Source organism: Lagopus muta, chromosome Z (assembly GCF_023343835.1).
Source record: "Lagopus muta isolate bLagMut1 chromosome Z, bLagMut1 primary, whole genome shotgun sequence".
Taxonomy (NCBI): Eukaryota; Metazoa; Chordata; class Aves; order Galliformes; family Phasianidae; genus Lagopus; species Lagopus muta.
This window is the reverse complement of record NC_064472.1, coordinates 10,080,786-10,097,281: the sequence shown is the minus strand read 5'-3', so window position 1 is coordinate 10,097,281 and position 16,496 is coordinate 10,080,786. Positions and strand designations below refer to the sequence as shown.

Genomic DNA, 16,496 nt, shown 5'->3' with positions numbered 1-16,496 from the left:
CGGCACGACGCCGCCGCCGGGCGGAGCGGATCAGATCGGCCCGGCCCCCGGGCTTGCGCCGCGCTGCGCCGCGCTCGGTCCCCGCCCACGCCCGCCCGCGCCCCGGGGCCGCGCCGCACGGATCCGCCGCCGCCGCCACGCCCGCGCGCGCTCGCCGCCCACGTGCCGTGGGCCAATGGCAGCCCGCGCTTCCCACGTCACGTGGGGGCGGGGCCGGGCGCGGCGGGCGGGGCCTCGCGCGGGGGCTGCCGGGCGGCGGTGACGGCACCGCGGGGCGGTGGTCGCGGAGGGGCGGACGCGGCAGCGGGTTTCGGGGCGCGGGGCGGCGGAGGAGCGGAGGAGCGGCCCGTTTCGGCCCGGGGCCCCACGGCGGCCCCTGCGCTCCCTGGAGCGGCTGCGCTGCGCGCCGAGCAGCGTCTGCGGCCCTCCCGTTCTGTCTCCTCGCGCTGCTCGGGCCCCGAGGCCCGGCCCGCCCCCCGTCCTCCCGGCGCCGCCCAGGCCCGGCTTCCCCGCCTTGCGCTCTCACCCTTCGTGGCTCCTTCCCGCTGGGGCTGGGCGCTTCCTGGCTCCGATGGCGGGCCTGGAGCCTCTGGCCGCGCTGCCGGACGGGGACCTGCTCGACTTCCTGCTGAACGATGACGCGCCGGCGGCGGGGAGCCCCGCGGGGGACAGCCCGCCGCTGGGGGACTGGGTGCTGCCTGAGCTCGAGGTGGGTCGTGGAGGAGCCGCTGCCAAGTGCTGGCGGGAGGGTTGGCTCCTGTTTAGCTGGAGGTTTTTCTCCGCAGCTCCTGGACAAGGAGATGGACAGCTTCATCAGCTCCCTGCTGAGCCCCTCTGAGGACGAACTGTGCCCGCTGCAGGGCTGTTTCCCTGCTGACAGTGATAGCAGCACTTCTGAGGATCAGAACCTGTTCCACAGCTCAAGCAGTGATGTTGCCAGCAGCCCTCAGAGCTCAGACATCGTGCAGTTTGATCACAACTATTCCCTCCATCAAGACTGGCAGGCACTGGAAAGTGTGAGGTCTGACATGGCAGAAGGAGACGTTTCCATTGACCTTGGTAAGTGATGCGTGCGATCCCTCTGTCCTAGCTGCAGGCAGTGCTGTGCCTGGTGTGGAGATTTGGTGTAGGGACACAAAATAATGTCGGAGAAAGATGAGCATGATGGCTTTTCACTGCCATATAACTGATTTCATGCTGATCAAATCTGTCTGGTAAGTTTTTTATACAGCTTTGTTAAGGCCCGTTCTGCCTTTATTACCAGAGACATGGATGTGTTTGGAAGGCACAAATGAGACGCTGGAACAGGACTGCAGTTTTCCAATCACTGTTGCTGTGGATGCTGGACCCCAGCATATTCCTGGAGCCTCCATGCAGGTACTGAGTCTTGTGCCTCAGGAAATGTGTACTTATGGGCACTCTGTTTGCTTTTGCTCACATCTCCCTTTCTGGGCACGGCCACTCGAGGAATGTTTTAAGGGAGACAGTGGTGCTGCTTTGGGAGAGCAGATTCTGGTTCTGAAAAGTTTGCACGCTTTCTCTACCTAGTAATAAAGGACTCCCTTTATTTTGTGCTCTCAGTAGATGTATTTTTCTTGCTTGGCTGTTTTTTTTTTTCTTCCAGTCCAACTTCCCAGAGCTGGTCCTGACTGAGGAGGAGAGGCAGCTTCTGGAGAAGGATGGTGTTTCCTTACCAACCTGTCTGCCACTGACCAAAGTGAGTCCTCACTGCGGCCTGTAACTCCCAAACAGACTTGGATTCCTCCTACCCTTCAGTGCTGAAAATGCTTTGGTGGTGGGACAATGTGCTCTCCTACACCACCAGTGCTTGCAGCCTTTTTCGTCCTGCTTACTTGGTGCTTCCTGAGTTGTGTGTTTTCCATCTCCCTCCAGTGTGACCCAGTCCTCTGGTCTGCCGTGAAATTGCCAGTCTTATCAGCAGACCAGAGTTTGCTGTGCAACCTGTGCAGTTTGTCCAATGGTCTGAAAGGGACAGAGGACAAAAGTACATTGCTTTCTGCTTCTCTAAGCAGGGCTGAGTGCTACACAGGATTTGTAAAGACTGGATTGCCTTCACCCAGGGCTGGCTGCTAATGAGAAATGGTTATTGCAGGCTGAGGAGCGACTTCTGAAGAAAGTGCGTCGGAAGATCCGGAACAAGCAGTCAGCCCAGGATAGTCGTCGCAGGAAGAAAATCTATGTTGATGGCCTGGAGAACAGGTATGAGCACACAGTACTGTGCTGTGCTACTGCTGAGGTCTTGCCACTGTGGGCAGAAGATAAGCAGACCCTGGAGGGAGCTCAGTAGCTTAGGCCATAGTCTGCCTGCTCTCTTGCACTTGGAGAAGACCCAGAGCCTTCTCACTTTGAGCCAGGTGCTGACGTGCTAGGTCCAGCATGTTCTCAGTGTCAGGCTAGTTTGCAGTACAAACTGGTATCTCTGAACAATGGTGCTGCTGTGCTGCCAGGAGCAAGCATCCTTACAGGTTAGTATGGCGCTTCCCTGAGGGACTCAGCAAAGACTTCATCTCCCTCCCAGCCCTTTTTTCCCATGTCCTGTGCGAGGTATGGTCTCTGGGCTTTGTCCCTCTTGATGTCCAGTAGACTCCAGAAGTGCTTTCATCTGCCCCAGCCACTCAGGGGCGATGGCTGGTCCCGTGAAATGGGATGCCAGAAAAGTTCCTGCTGTTGTCTAACAAATTAAAACCTTTCTGTTCTTCTCCCTTGCTGTTTGTCTGTCCTGGGCAGGGTGGCAGCTTGCACAGCCCAAAACCATGAGCTGCAGAAGAAGGTGCAGCTCCTGCAGAAGCAGAACATGTGAGTTTTTGTTGTTTGACGTGGCAGGAGATGTGATGGGGAAGGTTGTTCCTCTGCAAGGATTGTATCCTGCCACTGGCTGTGAAGGAGGGGAGCACAGTTCATGCCTCAGCTGCTACATTAACCTTCACTGTTTGCTATCCTGCAGGTCTCTGCTGGAGCAGCTGCGTAAACTGCAGGCCTTGGTGAGACAGTCCACAACCAAAACTACCACAGCAAGCACCTGCATCATGGTGAGCATCTTCAGCCCCCGTGTTTGTGATGGAGGAGTTTCTGTTGTCTCCATAAGCTTGGCAGGCAAGCATTTATTGCAGCTCATGATGCCTATTCACGTCTTTTGCTGAAGGCTTTGCTGTTCTTTGTTTCCAGGTCCTTGTCCTTTCCTTCTGCCTCATTCTCTCACCCAGCCTCTACTCGTTCGGCAGCAGAGGGCCACAGCCAGAGTTCAGAGGTGAGTTCCCCAAGCATGATTCCATTAAAAAATGTTGTCTGCAAGAACAGAGCACTTCCCACAGAGACAGCCTGAATTTTGGGGCGCTTCCAACCCAAGAGCCCCTTGCCTGATACGAGCATTGGTTTTCCTTCCCTTTCTTAGCCTGTCTCCAGATTCTCACCCTCTCACCCAGGGCTAGGGGTGATACCACCAGAACGGCAGAGTTCAATGCTCTTTCTGTGCCTCACTGGGAGGAGGCATCCCCAGCTGAACAATTTGAGTTTATCTCGCAGGTTCTGTATTGACCTGCAGGACCGTGAGTGGTTGATGCATCCTTCTGTCAGGGTGGGAGTGTTGAAGCTGGCTCTCCCTCTTTTGCAGTTCTGTCACGGCAGATTCGTGAGTTCCCAAACAAGGTCTGGCAGGCAGCACCTGCTGTGCAGGAGGAAGTTGTACTGGAGAGGTTCAGTCCAGAGCCTGAAGACACTTCACTGTTGGGCAGCCTCAATCAGTCACGGGAAGAGGGGCAGAGTCCACCCAAGCCTGACCCAAGGCCTGCATTCAACAGCAACTCATCCTCTGACCCTCCTGGGACAGCGGGCTCTGAGCTGGGTCCTCCGCAGCCGCAGGAGCAGCACTCCCAGAGAGATGCCTTGCAGTCGGAGGTGCTGGCACCGTGGAAAGATGAGAGTCAGGAGTGGGTGGAGCACACCACCAGCGTTGTCATCCAGCAGCACCGCACCGATGAGATGTGACCATGAGATGTGACCGTCCCCTCCTTGCTGCCTGACAGGGTGAGGCTGGGCACCCTGCTGGGAGGGTCAGCCAGAACTGTGTTAACAGATAATCTGTAAAAGCAAATGCTTTTATGTAGTCTCCTGATTGCTGGCAGCTCAGAGGAATCATTTTAGAGAGGAATCATTTTAGAGATGATCTATCCTTACATTCTGCTCTGTGTAACTGTAACAGAGGCTCCTATCCAAGATGTGGTAGGAAGCTCAGGGAGCTTTGTTCCCTGTAGCCTTGGGCAAGCCTTCAGACTCACTGGGGATGGGCTCTGGCCCGGAAGCTGAAAGCATCTGGGCCTGAGGTGTGAGTACCTGCAGGCTGCTGCTGATGAATGCCATTGCCTTGCTTCTCCCTGCCCAGATGGAAGTGAACAGGCTGGGTCCTGTGCTTCTTACTGCATCTGGTGGCCACAAGCACATGTCCCTTGTCCGTTATCTTTAGTCCTACAGTGATTTCTGATTTCTCAGTGTGATGCTTATCTTTAGTGCCCTGACAGGGAGTCGTCCTGCCCTTGCAGCAGACCCTGCACTTCCCCTGTTCTTGTTCACTGTTGAGCCATGGGTGCAGCTTTTGGCGTGGCTAGAGGAGATGATGGGGAGTTCTTTCCATGTTGTGCATGCCCATTTCTGTCACAGAGGCCTGAGCCACTCCTCTCCCAAAGCTCTGGGAGCTGGGCTTCTGCCCAGGGAGATGAGGAAGCTTTCTGCTAGACTATTAACTGGAGCAGAGAGCTCAGAGAAGCTGAGCCTGTTATTCTGAAGGTTTTCCTTTCTGCAGCTGAGGTTCACAGCTGCACTGTGAGCTTGAGCTTTCCTGCACTGACCAGTGAGGCTTTTTGCTGGCTCTGGTTGCTCTGTGAGGCTGAGCAGAAGCGCTTTGCACTGGGGCTTTGTGTCTTTCCTGGAATACAGTTGAGTGGTACCTGTTGAACATATCTTCTTGTCTTACTTTAGATCTAAGCAAATGACATTTCCTTGTTAATGATGGGAAAATAAAACATGCCCTCTGTGCAAACTGCACTCCACAGTCTTTTCAATCTGGGGCTGGGCTGACCAGAGGAGGACGGGGCTTGGGTTTGGGGCAAGGGGTTGGGAGCGTTGTGAAAGTACCTGAGTGCAGGAGCCCTGCTCCCAGGCCAGCAGAGGCCAGGGGCATGCAAATACATTCAAAATCGTCCAGGACGAATTTATGTTGCCAGCACACATGCACAGTGACAGTGCTGACAGCACCATGCCACACAGAAAAGCTGTTACCACAACGGAACTAAGCAGCTTCCCTTGTAGGAAGTGCAAGTAACTGCTGTCTGCCCCCACCTCTGCTTTCACAAGGAGAAACTGCCCAACTGCGGGAAGGCTGCGAGTCTGGAGTGGTGCAATAGCCCCATTGCTGGGGGGAATTGGAGGGCCCTGACTGCTAGGAAGGTGATGGTTACTAGATCAAGGCTACGTATTGGAGTCAGGCAGGATCACTGGATCCACAGAGGCATCAGTGGCTGTGGTGTTCAGGCTGCTGAGCCCTGCACAGGGTTTGGGGTGCAGGAACTTGGAGAGGCAAGCAGCACACACTTGTGGTATGAAAAGGTTCTTGTGCAGATGGACAAGAAGTCGAAGTGTATGCCAGATTTCATTGTGGAGGAGAAAAAGTAAAGAAGGATGTCTCAAGCCTGGGTCATGTCTCTAACTGACAATAGCATGCTTCTAACAGGATGAGGCAGCTCATCCTGTTAGCTCAGAGCCCCTCAGTCTGGCCTTGGGAAGGCAGCCATGCTCACCCTGCATCTCCTGCCCCAGGAGCCCTGCTCAGTGGTGGGGAGGTGTAGGAGTCTTGGCTGGATTTTGTTATGTTTTTTCACAAGTCAAAGCTAAGATGTGTAATGGCACTGATGCAACCTGCAGCCCCTGGTGCTGGCCCAGCTCTATCCCAAATCCCTTTGAGTGATCCAAAAGCAAAGCAAAGGGTGGTGCTGCCAGCAGTGCTGGGAGCAGACACCACAGTGGCTCTGGGGCCAGGAGCATGGGGCTCTACACTGGACCTGGTGCTGCTGGCACGGGGTGTTGCCATGCCAGCCAGCACAACCCTTCTCTGCAGAAAGATACTGAGACTGAGGTGAAGAGTCTGGAGCATTTCCCACAGCTGTACTAGGTGGAATAGTAGGGGGCTTCAGGGCTGGCTGATCTGCTCTCATAGCCTGTTCTGCCCTAGTACTGCTGTTTTTTCTCCTTGCTTTCTTTGCTCTCACTTGTGTGCCACAGCAAGCAGCTCTAAGCCAGCAGGGGAAAGGAAATGCAGCCTGGACCTCCCACTGTGGGATGAGGGGCAGCGATGATAAAAATGCCAGGAATGAGTCCTTCGGTCAAAGAGGTTCATGTTTTATTCCTGCAAGGCAGAGGACCAGGAAGCGTGCTATTTCTGCAAGCCCCTGGCAGAGCTGTCCCTGACAGCTTTCCTTGCATGCTGTGGGGATTGGAGCCCTCCCTTTGTGCTCTGTGGGCCCAAGCACACGCAGCCCCTGCACAGTCTTCTGTTCCCTTTTGACTTCTTAAGCTTTCTTCCCTACCCACTTCCCAAATGTGTGCGGTCTCAAAGGCATTGAGCAGTGCCTGTGGTGGCACAGGGGACGTGGTGTCGCAAAGTGTCATTGCTGGCACTGCCACGCCATGGGGTGTGGGACAGGTGGGGGGAGAGGAACTGGGATGTGACAGGGGGATATGGGAGCCAGAAGTGCAGACCAAAGGGACACTGCAAGAGCCAGAGTGTGTCTGATGTAAAGCTTTATTGGAAGGAATGTCACAAGCAGAGTCAGCACTCCTGCATTATTGCTGACGTGGGATTCGCAGAGCCATCCTCACTCCTTCACTGAGCGCAGGCGAGTGAAGATATTGTTGCCAACCCTGTGGGGAACAGAGGAGAGATGTAAGGTGGTAAGTGCACAGCCTCTAGGTCACTGCCTGGGACATTGTGCCTCTGCTCTGGGCTCACCTGGTGGCTTTCCAGTCATCGCCAATGTCATCAACGCTTGACCGCAGCAGCCACATGGTCTTCAGGACCTCCTTGCCATTCCTGTCTATGAAGCACTGACCCGTGAAGACAGTGGTGGAATCTGTAGGAAAAGGGGCAGATGAGGGGAGTGGGGTCATGAGCTCCACACAGAGCAGGGCAGTGCCAGAGCCATGGTCCCTCTGCCCTGGGGACAACTCATCTGAGCTCTCCCTGCCCCTTGGGGACATCCCCAGCACTTCCCCTGATCCTGGGGACCAGGAGGTGACAGCAGTCCACAGTTCTGGGGGAAGGGATGGGGCTGCTGGGAACACAGCAGGGATGGAGCAGCACTGGGGCCATGAGAGGCAGGGCATGACTGGGGGGACTACGGGTATGGGTAGGAAATCGTCAGGGACATCACAGAGAGGAGGAGAGATCATCAGGGCCACCATATAGAACTGGAGGAGACCAGTGGGGACATCGTGGGGAAGGGCAGGAGAGCAAAAGGGATGTTGTGGGGAAGAGCAGTAGAACAAAGGGGATGTCACAGGGAAGGGCAGCAGAGGAACAGGGACAAGGCAGGGAGGATGGGAAAGAAGCACCTGAAAACTTCCAATTGACAGTGAAGCCAAAGGTGGGCTGGGTCTTCTTGTTGATGTTGTTTTGGGTCCCCTGCAGTGGTGACAGTTTGATGGCATTTGATGTGGCTGTTACAGCTGTGTAGTAGGTGCCTGTGAATTCGCCCCTGTGGTTCACGGCCCCGATGGTCATGTTGGAGCCCAGGTCGTTGGTCCAGTTCCCGGTCAGCGAGCACTGGGATGAAGGGAAGGACTCAGTGCCGGGCAGGAGGCAGGGGTGGGCACCCAGGGGCACCCTCTCCCAGCCCCATCCCGTTACCTTTTTGGCAGAGTGTCCGGGAGCCAGCAGAGCCAGGCTGAGCAGCAGCAGCAGGAGGGAGGAGGTTGCGTGCACCATCTCTGCAGCAGGTGGACAGCCGGGTGTGCTGCTGGCAGGACTCATCCCTCCTGCACGCTCTCTCGCCTTTTTATTGCTCCCATCTCTGACTCTGCCCAGTGTTATGCAATCCGGGTGAGCCCACATTTACCGTTCCTGGTTGCAAACATTCCCAAAATAGTGTGCTGAAACTGACCCTCCTTGCTTACAACTCATGTTTGTGCAGGACCCTTCAAGGAAGCTGTCAGCAGGGTGCTCAGCTGGGGAAAATCCCTTTTTCACTGGTCAATCTTCTGCTGTCTGTTGATCACAGCACAGCCGTGCACATGGTGTCTGACATCATTAATGCCCATCTGGGAATGGCAGCCCCCAGGCCCCATCCCATTCTTGCTCTCCTTGCTCAATCATGCATACTACTTTGGGACCAGACTGGAAGGGTCTGCAGGCACACAGCATGTGTTCCCTACAGCTCAGTCCTGTGTGTGGCCAGGCTTAGGGTTCCTGCTGCAGACCCGATGGCTCAGACCTGCTGCAGGACCCCAGTGCACTGCAGAAGGCAGCCAAGAGCACAAAGCCCAGCCGCATCCCACCTGCTCCTGGGCTCTTTTTGCTCAGAGCTGGTGTGCAGGTTCACTGTTGTTTTATCAAATTGGCTTTTGTTGGAGGAAACAATATTGTTTATGGAAAAACAAACATTCCATTAATATCTTGGATGTCATATTTCATTGCCAACGAATATCACAATTGTCCTGGGGTCTAACAGTTGCTTTTCTTGTGTATTTTCATGCTTCCCCTTCTGTAACACTTTTTGCTTGCCAGGGAGGCTGATGTAACTTGCTTTTCACTGTTTTTTCTCATGCTCCTTCGCAACATTCCAGGGGTCTGTTAAAATAAGAGTGTTTTACTTCTGTGTTCATCACACTGTAACCTCATGGTGACCTGCATGTCAGAAAGCACTCCCTATTTCTTGTAAGGGAAACAGAAAATTGGCTGCTGTGGTCAGTTTCTCTTTCCCTTTAGATTCACTTCTGAGCTCCGATTACAGAACTGATCCCTGCCCATAATGCTGAGCACTGCACTGCACAGCTGCCCCAGTGCCATCTCAGTGCCACTTGTTACCATCAGTCAGTGTCAACTTGTTACCACCACCTGCAGACCCACCAACACTGCACTTCCATGAGGGGCCACATCCTATGGCTCATTTCCTGATGGATTTCCCAGCCCCTGTGCTCCTGCTGCTCACTCCCCACTCTGTGACAGCAGCCGTGCCTGGCTGGCCCTTCCTGGCTGCTCTTCTGTAGGAAATTCCTGCCCCAGTGTTTACTTTGCCTTTTTCTGGGAATTGGCTGCACATTAAGTTTCCCTTTCCCACAAGGCTGCTGAGTTCACTTTGGCTGCTCAGGTACAGCTCGTTTACACATAGACGGGCTTAATCCAGCAGAACAGAACCTACAACGCTGCCATTACCATTGACCTTTAGAGTCACAGAATCACAGAACATCCCAAGTTGGAAGGAGCCCACAAGCATTACCCAGCCCAGTGGTGCATCTCGTATCTTGAAGGTGGATTTGTTGGCAAGTCTCAGATAAGGGAGTTAAGCAAAGCGGGAGCCAGGAGGAGCCCCGTGGCTGAGTCAGCCCTGGGAATCATTTCTCCACAAACAGTGGAGAAAATGACTTCTCTTTGGTTGCCCAAAGTAACCAAAACCACCTCAGCCTACAGACGTGTCCATATGAACCTTTCCAAAAGCCGACTCTTTAAGATACAATTTTAACTGAAGTGCTTGAAAAGTAAGAAAAGAAAATTGTGGAATTGTCCAACAACACAGTACCACCAAATTTCCCAGCCTTTGAATGAAAGCCTGTAGGCAGCTCATTGTATAAGCTTAAAGAGCGATGCCAGTAGGTCACAGTAATAAAAGCAGCCTCTAAGAAAGCGTGACGGCTTTCACAGCTGTTTTTGTTCTTTGCCTGTTTGGATCAGGATGTGGTTATTGTGGTGATGGCCAACGAGGGTGAACGGCTTGTTCCTTGGCAAGGAGCAGACACCCCTGTCCTGGCACCCCTTCTTCAGTCCTACAAGGGGAGACAATGGGCACAGGTGGCAGGGATGCAGGCAGCAGCGTGACATGGGCACGGTGTCCCCAGGGTGGCCAGCACTGTGCCACCACCCACACACTCTGGACCCACAGCTGAACTCGAGCCATGGCACCTGTGGCTGTGGGAAGCTGCACCACACTGTGCTTCCAGTGTGAATGCAGGGCCCTGGCTGGGATGTCCCATTGCAGTGTCCACATGGAGGCAGCAAGGTGTTGACAGGTGAGGGCTGAAGGGCACCTCCCTGAAACCAGGTAAGTGCAGCCATCACATGAGATTTGGGCTTGGAATAACAGTGACAACTAAGCAGGGAGTCCAGCCCGTACTCCATTAATCAGCCTTACTGCTGATTAACCAGTCGTGGAGCCAGCCGTGGAAACCTCCCAAGCAGCCTGGTGTCATTTCATAGCATCACAGAATGGCTTACGTTGGAAGGGGCGTCGAAGCCCACCCAGCCCCAACCCCTGCACGGGCTGATTGCCCCCACCAGCTCAGGATGCTAAGGGCCCCATCCAACCCGGCCTTGAGCACCTCCAGGGATGGGGCACCACAGCTGCTCTGGAAAGTCTGTGCCACGGCCTCACTGCTCTTTAGTGAGCAATCTTCTCCTGACATCTAACCTAAATCTCCCCTTTTAGTTTAGAGCTTCCTCCTTATCCTATCACTATCAGACTGTGTAAAAGTCAGTTCCCCTCCTGCCTGTAGGTTCCTTGCAGGTACTGGAAGGATGCAGTAAGAGGTCCTCTTCTCCAGACTGAACAAGCCCAACTCACTCAGCCTTTCTTTGTGGGAGGGGTGATCCAGCCTTCTGAACATCTCTGTGGCCCTCGTCTGGACCAGCCCCAGCAGCTCCACATCCCTCCTGTGCTGAGGGTCCAGACCTTCACATAGTACTGCAGGTGGGGCTCATGAGAGCAGAATAGAGGGGGACTGGGCCATGTTAAATCATTCATGTCAAGTCCTTCTCTGCAGGGCTGCTCTAAAGGAGTTCTTTTCCCAGTCTGTGCACACACCTGAGATTGCACTGACCCACGTGCAACACCTTGCACTTACAGGATCAGAGAATCATAGAATACCAAGGCTGGAATACCAAGGCTGGGGGTCCTGATGGACGAGAGACTGAATATGAGCCAGCAGTGCGCTCTGGCAGCTCAAAAGGCAAATGGGATCCTGGGCTCCATCAGGAGAGGGGTGGCCAGCAGGGACAGGGAGGTGATTGTCCCTCTCTACTCGGCTCTTGTGAGGCCCCATCTGGAGTACTGTGTCCAGGTGTGGAGCCCTCAGTACAAGAAAGACATAGAGATTTTGGAAAGGGTCCAGAGGAGGGTGACTAAGATGATCAGGGGGCTGGAGCACCTCCCCTATGAGGACAGGCTGAGGGAGTTGGGCTTGTTCAGCCTGGAGAAGAGAAGGCTGCGGGGTGACCTCATTGCAGCCTATCAATACCTGAAGGGAACCTACACCCAGGAGGGGAGTAAACTCTTCAAAAGGGCTGACAACAGCAGGACTAGGGGAAATGGATCCAAGTTGAAGGAGGGAAGATTTAGGTTAGATGTTAGGGGGAAGTTCTTTACTAGGAGAGTGGTTAGGCCCTGGAACGGGCTGCCCAGGGAGGTTGTGGATGCCCCGTCCTTGGACGTGTTTAAGGCCAGGTTGGACGGGGTCCTGGGCAACCTGATCTGAATATGTATGTTGGTGGCCCTGCTAGGCAGGGGGGTTGGAACTACATGATCCTTGGGGTCCCTTCCAACCCGGGTGATTCTGTGTGATTCTGTGTGATTCTGTGTGATTCTGTGAAAAGACCTACAAGATCATCCAGTCCAACCATCCATCTGTCACCAACAGTTCTCACTAAACCATGTCCCTCAACACAATGTTTAAATGTTCCTTGAACACCTCCAGGGTCGGGGCAGCTTGTTCCAGTGCCTGACCACTCTTTCAGAAAAGTATTTCCTGATGTCCAGCATGAATCTCCCCAGTACAACTGAAGCCATTCCCTCCAGTCCTATCACCAGTTTCATGAGAGAAGAGCCCGACCCCCAGCTCGCTGCAACTCCCTTCAGGTAGTTATGGAGAGCAGTGAGGTCTCCCCTGAGCCTCCTCTTCTCCACACGGAACATTCCCAGCTCCTGCAGCCACTCCTCATAAGCCCTGTGCTCCAGACCCCTCACAGCTTTGTTGCCCTTCTCTGTACCTGCTCCATGGCCTCGATGTCTTTCTTGTAGGGAGTGGCCTAAATCTGAACTCAGTACTTATTCAACCTCATTTGTTTCATGTTGGCCCACTTTTTGAGTGTGTCCAGGTCCTCTGAATGGCATCCTTTCCTTCTGCCGTACTGCTGTACGGCTCAGCTTGGTGTCATCAGCAAACCTGCTGAGGTGAATTCAATCCCAGTGATGTGATTGATAAAAATGTTGAACAATGTCAGCCACAAGATGGACCCCTGGGGGCACCTCCAGTCACTGGCCTCCACTGGACATTGAGCCATTGACCAAAACCCTCTGGCTGCAACCATTCAACCAATTCCATACCCATCAAATAGTTCACCCTTCAAATCCATCTCATTCCAATTTAAAGATAGTGATCTAGTGTGGGAACACGTCAGAAGCTGAACATGATGCAACAGCCTGCTGAAGAGTCTATCCCTGTCATTCTTACATCCCCCCTGTAGACACAGACAGGCCGCCCTCAGGTCTCGCTCAGCCTCCTCTTCCCCAGGCTGCACAGCCCCAGCTCTCAGCCCGTCCTCACAGGGAGCTGCTCCATCCTGACCATTCGTGCGGCCCTCCTCTGGACGCTCTCCAGCAGGCCCCCGTCTCTGCTGTGCTGAGCACTCCAAGTGGATGCAGCGCTCCAGGTGCGGTGTCACAGCGCAGAGCAGAGGGGCAGGATCCCCTCCCTTGCCCCGCTGGCCGCGCTGCTTTGGGTCTACAGGGATACCTCATTGCAGCCTTCGAGTAATTGAAGGGAGCTAACAGGCAGAGCACTGTCTTTTTATTTGGTGTAAAACCGATAGGGCAAGGAGGAATGACATTAAACTAAGAGTGGAGATCTAGGTTAGATGTTAAAGGGAAATTCAGAGGGTGGTGAGGCGCTGGCACTGCTCCCAGAGCTGTGGTGCCCCATCCCTGGAGGTGCTCAAGGACCAGCTGGATGGGGCCCTGGGGAACCTGAGCTGCTGGGGGCAACCAGCCCGTGGCAGGGGTTGGGGCTGGGTGGGCTCTGAGGCTCCTTCCAACCCAAAGCCATTCTGTGATTCTGTGAAGATCAAGGCTATGGATGGACTGCTGGATGACGATTAAGACCACAAGTAAGCAGTGGCCCAAACCCTGCTCCCCGGCCCACCACAGCCCAGAGCACGCTGGCAGCACGGGTCTGTGCTGCCCTCCCGGGCCAAATTCGAGGACGCCGGAGGTGCCGTCCTGCGGAAGGAAGGCTGCAGCACCGCCGCCATGTGGCCGCCGGACGCGCCCTGCAGCCGCGCAGCGGGCGCCCATTGCGCTCCGTGCTGGGAATTGCGCTGCCGCTGGGTGGGGAGGGCAGAGCGCCGCCTGGCGGCAGAAGCGAGCAGCGCTGTGTCCCAGCGACAGCCCTGCGGCGTTCAGCGCGGACTGCTGATCCGCGAGCACCGGCTGCTGGAGACTGGGGGGAGCGGACCGGCTGGCGGAGCTGCAGGGCCCGGCCGGAACACAGCTGCGGACATGGTGGCCGGGTGCGGCTGCTTGCGCGCCGCACCTTTGAGTCCGTTTAGGAATGTGGCGTTCGGGAATCGTGCTTGTTGCCCCTTTTCACAGGTCGCTCTTTGCAGCATGGAGAGCAGCCTGGACGCTCGTTGAGTGGTGTCCAGGGCTGAGGGCCATTTTGGAGCCCGGCTTTTGCCTGCACACGCCCTGCAGCTCGCACTGGGACCAGCGTCAGAGCGCACCGTGGCTCCCAGCACGCCGGCCGTGCTCACCTTCCTGGGGGCCGTGGGGCCGAGGCCGAGCAGGAGGCAGCATGGAGGTGCTCCGTGGCTGAGCTGCACTCTGCCTGCTGTTGCAGTCCTGCTTGGACCTGTTTATAAGCAGTGGGGGCTGCATGGGGCCCCTGGAGTCCTGCCAAGGGAAATCTGCATTCTGTGCTCCCTTTTCTTCCCCGAAGTGCCTGTGTACCATGACACACAGTGCGGGGAATGAACAGGAAGAGTCCGAGATCCATGGATGGTCGTAGGGCTGTGATAGCACTGCGATCAGCACAGGGATGTGGTGGGAAAGCACATGACTAGAATGCTCTCAGGGATGGCTGTGTACTTTTTAGGACAGACAGCAGTGCGAGGTGGTGGATTTGCTGACTATGTGAGACATCAACACATGGAATGTACAGAGCTCTGCCAAGGGATGCATGATGAAGTGCCAGGTCCAGTGCTTTTTGAGCAGAGCCCCAGAGCCCCATGCTCCTGGCCCCAGAGCCACTGTGGTGTCTGCTCCCAGCACTGCTGGCAGCACCACCCTTTGCTTTGCTTTCGGATCACTCAAAGGGATTTGGGGTAGAGCTGGGCCAGCACCAGGGGCTGCAGGTAGCATCGGTGGCACATGGCGGAGGAGCAGAAGGAGCGTGCTATTTCTGCAGGCTTCTGGCAGAGCTGTCTCTGACAGCTTTCCTTGGATGCCGTGGGGATTGAAGCCCACCCACATGCACTGTGTGCCAGTGCACTCCCCACTCCTGCACTTGGTATGCAATACGGCCCGTCTTCTCTTTCTCTTCCCTTTTGGCTTCCTAAACTTCCTTCCCAACCGCTTCCCAAATGTGTGCAGTCTCAAAGGCATTGAGCAGTGCCTGTGGTGGCACAGGGGACATTGTGATGCAAGTGTCATTGCTGGCACTGCTACGCCATGGGGTGTGGGATAGGCAGAGGGGACAGGTGAGGGAGAGGAATTGGGATGTGACGGGGGGATATGGGAGCCAAAAGTGCAGCCTGAAGGGATGTGGCATGAGGCAAAGCTTTATTGGGAGGAATGTCACAAGCAGAGTCAGCACTCCAGCATTGTTGCTGACGTGGGACTTGTGGGGCCATCCATGTTCTCTGTGTGCAGGCGAGTGAAGTTGTTGTTGCCAACCCTGTGGGGGACAGAGGGGACATGTAAGGTGGTAAGTGCACAGCCTCTGGGTCACTGCCTGGGACATTGTGCCTCTGCTCTGGGCTCACCTGGTGGCTTTCCAGTCATCACCAATGTTAGTAACATTTGACCGCAGCAGCCACATGGTCTTCAGGATCTCCTCGCCGTTCTCGTTTATGAAGCACTGACCCGTGAAGACAGTGGTGGTCTCTGTAGGAAAAGGGGCAGATGAGGGGAGTGGGGTCATGAGCTCCACACAGAGCAGGGCAGTGCCAGAGCCATGGTCCCTCTGCCCTGGGGACAACTCATCTGAGCTCTCCCTGCCCCTTGGGGACATCCCCAGCACTTCCCCTGATCCTGGGGACCAGGAGGTGACAGCAGTCCACAGTTCTGGGGGAAGGGATGGGGCTGCTAGGAACACAGCAGGGATGGAGCAGCACTGGGGCCATGAGAGGCAGGGCATGAGTGGGGGGACTACGGGTATGGGTAGGAAATCGTCAGGGACATCACAGAGAGGAGGAGAGATCATCAGGGCCACCATATAGAACTGGAGGAGACCAGTGGGGACATCGTGGGGAAGGGTAGGAGAGCAAAGGGGATGTTGTGGGGAAGAGCAGTAGAACAAAGGGGATGTCACAGGGAAGGGCAGCAGAGGAACAGGGACAAGGCAGGGAGGATGGGAAAGAAGCACCTATAAAAGTCCATCCGACTGTGAAGCCAAAGGTGGGCTGGCAGACCGTCATGTTTTGGATACCAAGCAGCGGTGACTTCGTGATCTTATTTGGCGTGGCTGCTACAGCTGTGTAGTAGGTGCCTCTGAACTCGCCCTTGTCGTTCACAGGCTCGATGGTCATGTTGGAGCCCAGGTCGTTGATCCAGTTCCCGGTCAGCGAGCACTGGGATGAAGGGAAGGACTCAGTGCCGGGCAGGAGGCAGGGGTGGGCACCCAGGGGCACCCTCTCCCAGCCCCATCCCGTTACCTTTTTGGCAGAGTGTCTGGGAGCCAGCAGAGCCAGGCTGAGCAGCAGCAGCAGCAGGGAGGAGGTTGCGTGCACCATCTCTGCAGCAGGTGGACAGCCGAGTGTGCTGCTGGCAGGACTCATCCCTCCTGCACGCTCTCTCGCCTTTTTATTGCTCCCATCTCTGACTCTGCCCAGTGTTATGCAATCCGGGTGAGCCCACATCCAAATTTTCCAGTTGTGAGCACAACCCCAAAATTATGCTGGCAGGTCTTTTAGGAAGCTTGCAGAGATGGGGTCAGGAAGTCCAAGACCCAGCTGGAACTTCGGAATATCACTTGAGGACGAGGTGACACATGCTGATTCATCCCCA

General features: G+C 55.4%; 2 protein-coding genes across 3 annotated transcripts; one reads left to right on the top strand and one right to left on the bottom strand.

The window, feature by feature from the left end:
* Positions 1–264: 264 nt before the first annotated feature.
* On the top strand, positions 265–5,666 carry CREB3 (cAMP responsive element binding protein 3). Its single transcript, XM_048931910.1, has 9 exons — positions 265–709; positions 786–1,059; positions 1,265–1,377; positions 1,625–1,717; positions 2,114–2,220; positions 2,749–2,817; positions 2,966–3,050; positions 3,187–3,268; positions 3,632–5,666. The coding sequence occupies exons 1-9, from the start codon at positions 572–574 to the stop codon at positions 4,003–4,005; spliced, it is 1,335 nt and encodes a 444-aa protein (XP_048787867.1). The 5' UTR covers positions 265–571; the 3' UTR covers positions 4,006–5,666.
* A 1,127-nt stretch (positions 5,667–6,793) lies between these two features.
* Positions 6,794–16,272, bottom strand: LOC125686777 (avidin). Of its 2 annotated transcripts, none has more exons than XM_048931197.1 (4): positions 16,145–16,272; positions 7,621–7,831; positions 7,019–7,139; positions 6,794–6,930 (listed from the first exon to the last, which is right to left on the bottom strand). In XM_048931197.1, exons 1-4 carry the CDS (start codon positions 16,265–16,267, stop codon positions 6,885–6,887), a joined length of 501 nt encoding a protein of 166 aa, XP_048787154.1. In that variant the 5' UTR covers positions 16,268–16,272; the 3' UTR covers positions 6,794–6,884. The 2 variants fall into 2 exon arrangements, with proteins under 2 accessions (XP_048787154.1, XP_048787155.1); XM_048931198.1 differs by lacking the exon at positions 16,145–16,272 and adding an exon at positions 7,916–8,022.
* Positions 16,273–16,496: the final 224 nt, after the last annotated feature.